At 38.0% G+C, this 7,679-nt stretch overlaps 1 protein-coding gene across 1 annotated transcript; it reads left to right on the forward strand.

Moving 5' to 3' along the window:
• Positions 1-497: 497 nt before the first annotated feature.
• On the forward strand, positions 498-7,679 carry LOC127625488 (claudin-14-like). Its single transcript, XM_052100802.1, has 3 exons — positions 498-572; positions 5,226-5,382; positions 5,697-7,679. The coding sequence occupies exon 3, from the start codon at positions 5,752-5,754 to the stop codon at positions 6,580-6,582; it is 831 nt and encodes a 276-aa protein (XP_051956762.1). The 5' UTR covers positions 498-572; positions 5,226-5,382; positions 5,697-5,751; the 3' UTR covers positions 6,583-7,679.

Consider the following 7,679-nt stretch of genomic DNA (forward strand, 5'->3'; position numbering starts at 1 on the left):
AAACACAGGATCACCGTTCCCGCTGCAGCACCTACACATCTCAGCCCTGACCCAAGAAGAGACCACACGGTGACCCTGTGTGTACATGCTGCTGGTGTGAACATTACAATCAGATTCCATATTCCAAATACATTAGGAATTATGGTGGCAAGACAACTTTAATACTTTTGTAATGCTTTGTGTATTTTATAAAATGATTTTTTAAAAATCATAATTTTATCATTTGTATTATATAATAGCAATATTTGTATTGTTCTGTTGCCTGGAAAATGTGCAAACTCCAGGGACACAAATTACAATTCTAAACCACTACATTTAAGTACAATCATACGTGAGCTGAAATAGCCTGTCACATCTATTTATTGTTTTTGCTGGTTCATAGTTGACCCTTCCAATAAGAGGCTGGATTACTGTTATAATCTCATTACTGTGAGGTGACATGTGAGTGGAATATTTAGTGAGATTGAGAGGAGGGGGTTCAGTTGAAACTGGCTCAAACTGTACGCACATAGATGAAAGATAGAGCTGTATCGTTCTCCAGGGGTAGAGCAACTTAACAAATAACAGACCAGGTAAGTTTAAGTTTGTGTGAATGGTTGTTTTTGTGTAATCATTGTAAATCGATGTGAGACTTTACAAAGTGAAACTGATTTCACATTACCAATATGTTTTTACCTAAATTCAAAATGTGGTAAGCCTATGACCAAAAAAATTCATACAGTTATACAAAGAAAGTGATGCAGCACACTTTTGTTGAGGTATACTGTACATTTGTGTTTTTCTCAGTAGAGTGCTTGCCATGTGAACAGTACATGTTGGAATATACAATGTTTGGCTTCATAGAAGAGAAAAATAAAACTGCACAACTCAAAATAAGGCTGATAGCCAAAACGTTTTTTGGCATAATTTGCACCTCTGAATTTAAGGTGTGTGTTTACATAAAGGAATGTTTTGGGTTCAATACAAGTTAAGCTAAATTGACAGCATTTGTTGCATAATGCTGATTACCAAAAAAAAAAAAAATTATAATAATTTGACTCGTACATTTATGACTCGATATTTGAATTTGTTTTTCTTTAAAAAAATGCAAAAATCTGTGGTTCTGTGAGGCACTTACAGTGGAAGTATATGTGGACAATGAAAGTGAATGGAGGGTTTAAACACAGAAACGTGAAGCTTATCATTTTATAAAAGCACTTTTTTGAGCTGTAAGGTTGTTTGAATTGTCATTTTTACAGTCATTTTAGGGTTTGTTGACATTATAGTATCATCATAGTAACAAAGTTGGCCATAACTTTATACAGAAAAAGCTGGTAAGTGATTTTATCACACTAAAATCATGTTTACATGCAGATCCTTTATGTCTTGTGGCTATACTTTTGAAAACAGTGAGTAGCTTAACATTTGGCCTCCATTAACTTCCATTTTAAGTGCCTCACTGGAACCAAGATTTTTTATTTATTTTTTTTTAAGAAAAGGAGGAAGGAGTCAAAATACAATTTTGTGGTAGTGCCACAAACGCTGTCAATTGAGATTAGCTTGTAGTGAACCTGGAATGTTCCTTTAAAGTTTACATCTTTTTGCTGCATTTTCAGTGTTAACATACTATTCACACTACTTACTACGCATAATAGTACAGAATAATACAGAAGTGTGCGGTTTGGGGCGCACTTAGAGATTTGTTAACGAATGAACGCATCAAGTTCAAAACCAGAGTTACAAATTTGTTAGCTGGGTGTGGAGTTGTGCTAACAGTTTTTGTTTCCCAGAACATTCTGGGAACATTTGGTTTTGATTTACACTCCCAGAACGATCCCAGAACATATCTTTAAGGTACTTTTTTGTTTTTTCAGAAAAAAATATATACATCCACCCTCCTTGCCCCATAATGACAAAGCAAAAAAAAATTTTTTTTATTATTTTGCAAATATATTAAAAAGAAAAAACTGAAATATCACATTGACATAAGTATCCAGACCCTTAACTCAGTACTTAGTTGAAGCACCTTTGGCAGCGATTACAGCCTCAAGTCTTTTTGGATATGATGTGACAAGCTTTGGACACCTGCATTTGGGATTTTCTGCCATTCTTCTCAACAGATCCTCTCAAGCTATGTCAGGTTGGATGGGGACCATTGGTGGACAGCAATTTTCAGGTCTCTCCAGACACCACTAATTGGGTTCAAACTCTGGCTGGGCTACTCAAGGACATAAGCCAGTCTTGGCTGTGTGCTTAGGGTCATTGTCCTGTTGGAAGGTGAACCTTCGGCCCAGTCTGAGGTCCTGAGTGCTCTAAACCACATTTTCATTAAGGACATCTCTATGTTTTGCTGCGTTCAGCTTTCCTTCAACACTGACCAGTCCCCCAGTCCCTGCTGCTGAAAAACCCCCCATAGCATGATGTTGTTACCACCATGCTTCACCGATGGGATGGCATTGTGCAGGTGATGAGCGTTGCCTGGTTTCCTCCAGACATGATGCCTGGAATTGAGCCCAAACAGTTCAATCTTAATTTCATCAGACCAGAGAATCTTGTTTCTCACAGTCTGAGAGTCCTTTAGGTGCTTTTTGTGTCTTGCATTGACGAGAGGCTTCCGTCTGGCCACTCCAGCCCAGATCGGTGGAGTGTTACAGTGATGGTTGTACTTCTGCATGTTTCTCCTATCTCCACACATGATCTCTGGAGCTCAAACAGTGACCATCAGGTTCTTGGTCACCTCTCTTACCAAGGCCGTGAGTGGTGGTGGCGTAGTGGGCTACAGCACATAACTGTTAATCAGAAGGTCGCTGGTTTGATCCCCACAGCCACCATCATTGTGTCTTTGAGCAAGGCACTTATCTCCAGGTTGCTCCGGGGGGATTGTCCCTGTAATAAGTGCTCTATAAGTTGCTTTGGATAAAAGCGTCTGCCAAATGCATAAATGTAAATGTAAGTCCCTTCTCCCCGATTGCTTAGTTTGGCACCGGGTGGCCATCTCTAGGAAGAGTCCTGGTTGATCCAAAATTCTTCTATTTAAGAATTATATGGAGGCCACTGTGCTCTTAGGAACTTTCAGTGCAGACGAAAAAATGTTGTAGCCTTCCCCATTTCTGTGCCTTGTGTTCTGTGTTGTTCGACACAACCATGTCTCTGAGCTCTGCATAAAGTTCCTTTGACCTCATGGCTTGGTTTTTGTTCTGATATGCATTTTCAGCTGTGAGATCTTATATAGACAGGTGTGTGCCTTTCCAAATCATGTCCAATCAATTGAATTTGCCACAGGTGGACACCAATCAAAGTGTAGAATCATCTCAAAGATGATCCAGAGAAATGGGATGCACCTGAGCTAAATTACAAGTGTCATAGCAAAGGGTCTGAATACATACTCCATTGTGATATTTCAGTTTTTTTTTTTTTTTTTTTATAAATTTGCAAAGTTATCAAATGTTTTTAGCTTTGTCATTATGGAGTAGTGTAGATTGATGTGAAAAAATAAATAATTGAAAGCAATTTAGCATAAGGCTGCAACATAAGAAAATGTGATTTTTTTTAAGGGGTCTGAATACTTTCTGAATGCAATATAGTATATTTAAATACACACACACACTCACTGAGCGCTTTAATAGGAACACTATGGTTCTAATAAAGTGCCCCACGTGGTCTTCTGCTGTTGTAGCCCATTCGCCTCAAGGTTCGACGTGTTGTACATTCTGAGATGCTTTTCTGCTCACCACAATTTTACAGATGGGTTATCGGAGTTACCATATAGCCTTTCTGTCAGCTCGAAGCAGCCTGGCTATTCTCAATTGAACTCTCTCATCAACAAGGCATTTTCGTCCACAGAATTTCTGCTAACTGGATGTTTTTTGTTTTTCGCACCATTCTCTACACACTCTAGAGACTGTTGTGCCTGAAAATCTCAGCAGATCAGCAGTTACAGAAATACTCAAACCAGCCCGTCTGGCACCAACAATCCCATGGTCGAAATAACTGAGATCACATTTTTCTCTATTCTGATGGTTGATGTGAACATTAACTGAAGCTCCTGTTCCATATATGTATTGTTTTATGCATTGAACTGCTGTCACATAGTTGTCTGATTAGAAAATTGCATGAATAAATTGGTGTACAGGTTTTCCTAATAAAGTGCTCAGTGAGTGTATACTGGTATTAATTCTGCAACCCTGCTGTGCATCAGTACCATATTGAAAACTGAGCATTGATTTAGCATTTTCTAAAACACTAAACCTCAGCACCAGACATTAGTAATTTATTCCAAATAACCAATGACTTCAACACATTTGAGGGTTTTTTTTAAATTAGAAATGAAGGCTTCTGACAGCAGACTTAAAAAATAAATAAATGAAAAAAACATTCAAATTAATCTTAAGCCCAACATTACATACATTTTGTGTACAATTTATCAGGGACATCTGCTTCTCTTCATTTGTATTCAATAAACAAAAAACTTATTGGTTTCACCTAGGTAAATACATCGTGTTTTTTTTATTAAATGACTGGAATCTTAATAAAATCAATGTTTAATCTCACATCTAGAAGTAAATAATTATTAAGGAAATTAATATACAAATGTCGTAGGCGCTCAACTATGGAGTCGGCCAAACTGAATGACCGTTACATTTTAAATTTGGCAAGCGCGGCAAGTTTGTGGAGGAATTAAGCGCGTGCGGATCAAAAACGCGTGCATTCGGTAAATCAGACGGATCGAGTAAGCTAGGAAGATACAATGCACGTATTCTATGATTCTTGTATGCGTATCACATGTGTTCATTATAATGCTTTTCAAACCCATACGCTGTGATCGTCATTTCAAAATTTTATTGAATGCTGTAATATAACGTCACAAACTTCTCTGCAAGGTTTATGAAAACTAATCAATGATTATGAAAAATAATGGAAAGTGTGAAAGAAAAAGAAAACCTAAAACTCTTGCTTGTGTGATATTGATTATAAATGCTGTATATGGATAACCTATATAGGCCTAACTAAGTGGATTAATTATTTAAATGACTTTATGTGAAAGTAATAAATTGCATTTAATTTTACATAAAAAAATGTTATACAAAAAATCAGTTTTCTCTAATCAGTCACACTAGTAAACAAATAACAGTCCTTCCCTGTGATTGGCACTGTCCTTTCCCACAGTGACCTTGTTTTTGGGATGGATAAAGAAAAGGTCAGTTTTGGGGTGAGTAATGAGTAAATCTTTAACTTACCTTTTACAGAGTCACCTGTGTGTACATGGACACACTAATATCTAAAGAGATATAGAGATGGTAGAATCACAAATATAAGACGGACTGTGGGAACACACATGCTAAGACGAGGAGCACATATGAGCACATTAAGAAATACTGGAGTATGTCTCACTCATTAGCACGTGTAAGTAAACTTGCCTGACATGTTTTAAGTGTTTTAACTGTTTTATTTGAGGCTTGAGTTTAAAAAGAGATTGTTTACCAAAAAAATTTTAATTCTACCTTATGTTGTTCCAGACCCATATGACTTTTATGTGAAAAGTGAATGGAAAGGGAATGAATCGAAAGGGCAAACTTCTGCCTAACATTTCCTTTTGAGTGTAACTGAAAAAATTAAGTCATACAGGTTTGAAATAATATAAATATGAATAAACAATGACAGATAGTTTAGATGAACTATCCCTTTAATATACTAAAGTGAGTTGTTATCTTTTACAGTAATCTAGCTACAGTCTGTTTGACTTTTGGATTACACATTGATCCAGTGGCCAAAATGGCAATAGCAGCGTTGGAGTTCATGGGATACTTTTTGGGCATCTTTGGCATGTTCGGGACCCTGGTAGCCACTCTTTTGCCATACTGGGCAACCTCAGCGCACATTGGTGCTAATATTGTGACTGCAGTAGTCAACATGAAAGGTCTGTGGATGGAATGTGTCTATCAGAGCACTGGAGCCTTCCAGTGTGAGACTTACAACGGCATTCTGGGGCTCACGGCTGATCTACAGGCAGCCAGAGCTATGATGGTCATCTCCTTAATTTTTTCAGTCATGGCGCTCGCCGTGTCCACCATTGGCATGCAGTGCACTGTATGTATGGATGGTTCCTCGGTCAAGAGCAAGGTGGCTGGGGTAGGTGGCTCCCTCTTTCTCCTGGCAGGGCTCTTGTCTTTGATCCCGGTGTCTTGGAAGACCCATGAGGTGGTCCAAACCTTCTACACCAATAACATGCCTCCCAGTCTGAAGTTTGAGATAGGAGACTGCCTATATGTGGGGCTGGCTTCTTCTCTCATGTCCATGTTAGGTGGAGGGCTGTTAAGTGCATCCTGTTGCGATGACTTAGATGGTGGTAGGGGAACCAGGCGACAATACCCATACCCTGACCGCACTGGGATCGGGATGTCACGTGGAGCGACCCATTCAATGCCCTACCATCCACCCATTCTGCAGTCTGCCGCAAACCACAACGTTGCCAACAAGAGTCAGACGCTTAACAGCCAAACCAGCACCAGTACCCATTCTGCCATGCTAGCACCAGCCCATGATGCCAGCAAATCAACTCGGCAGAATACAGCTGCTGGGTATGACGTCACAGGTTATGTCTGAAGGATTTGTGTTATACTTTTGGTTTGTACCATTTCTCCTAAAAGGGCTATTGTGATTAATCCTTGAACCATGTAAAGACTCTTATAATAGGCAAGATGTTTGTTTGATCAAGGCACAAGCAGAATGGATGCATTGCCAAAGAAAGAACTGAAAACTACGAATTGAACTGAAAAGCAAGGCACACAAAAGTGCTTTGGATTATTTCATCACATGGATGAAAAATTCATAAAATGCTGGTCTTTTTTTTGTTGTGTGCTGAAATAAATATCAAGATGCTTTTTTAGAGAGAAAACAATCAATATGTATCAACGAAACTACGCCTGTGCCCTTGTAAAGAGATATTTTGTCCTCTTTGCAAACAAGCAGAGCTAATATTTCACAATGACCCCTTTAGCTACACTGGGTCAGTCCTTGAGAACAGTGAGCTAAAAGTGCACTCAAACATATTAAATGTTTTGGATTCACAGGTTTTTGTATGACTGTTTTACATATAATTGCTCAAGATGTTAATAACAGATATTTTCTCTTTCCAAATCAATATGTACACCTAATTAAGCACAAAATTATCATATTCAGTTTATTAATAATGATGATGAGGATGTTCAGCAGTCTGTAGCACCTGTGTGTATTACGCATTGATCTTGGAAAGCTGTTATTATTTGTCCCAAATGCTTTTAATACTGCAGTTTTCTCATATCAACCATAAAGCCCTGCAGAACATCTCTGCATTGGTATGCCACAGACATTCTCAGTGCTGCAATGTTCCCTGCTCAGAAGCACATTCAAATGTTATGTATAACAGTATGTTAAAGGGATAGTTTACTTTCTCTAGACGTTTACTTGAGGAAACATTTAGAGGAATGTTGCTGCTGCTCTCACATATAATGCAAGTGAATGGTGACTGAGACTATCAATCTGCCTATTCTGTATCTCCTTTTAACTTTTATGAAAGAAAGAAAGACATACAGGTTTAGAACATGAATAAATTATGACAACATTTTCATTTTCTTTTTTTGTAATTAACCTTTTTTATTGATTTGTACAGTAAATAAAGAAAAGCAAAACTATGTGATTTTCGATGATTTTTTAAAATCTTT

Source organism: Xyrauchen texanus, chromosome 31 (assembly GCF_025860055.1).
Source record: "Xyrauchen texanus isolate HMW12.3.18 chromosome 31, RBS_HiC_50CHRs, whole genome shotgun sequence".
Lineage (NCBI taxonomy): Eukaryota > Metazoa > Chordata > Actinopteri > Cypriniformes > Catostomidae > Xyrauchen > Xyrauchen texanus.

Excerpts from the sequence above, each read along its gene's own strand:
- LOC127625488 (XM_052100802.1), top strand. The coding sequence starts at position 5,752 with ATGGCAATAGCAGCGTTGGAGTTCATGGGATACTTTTTGGGCATCTTT.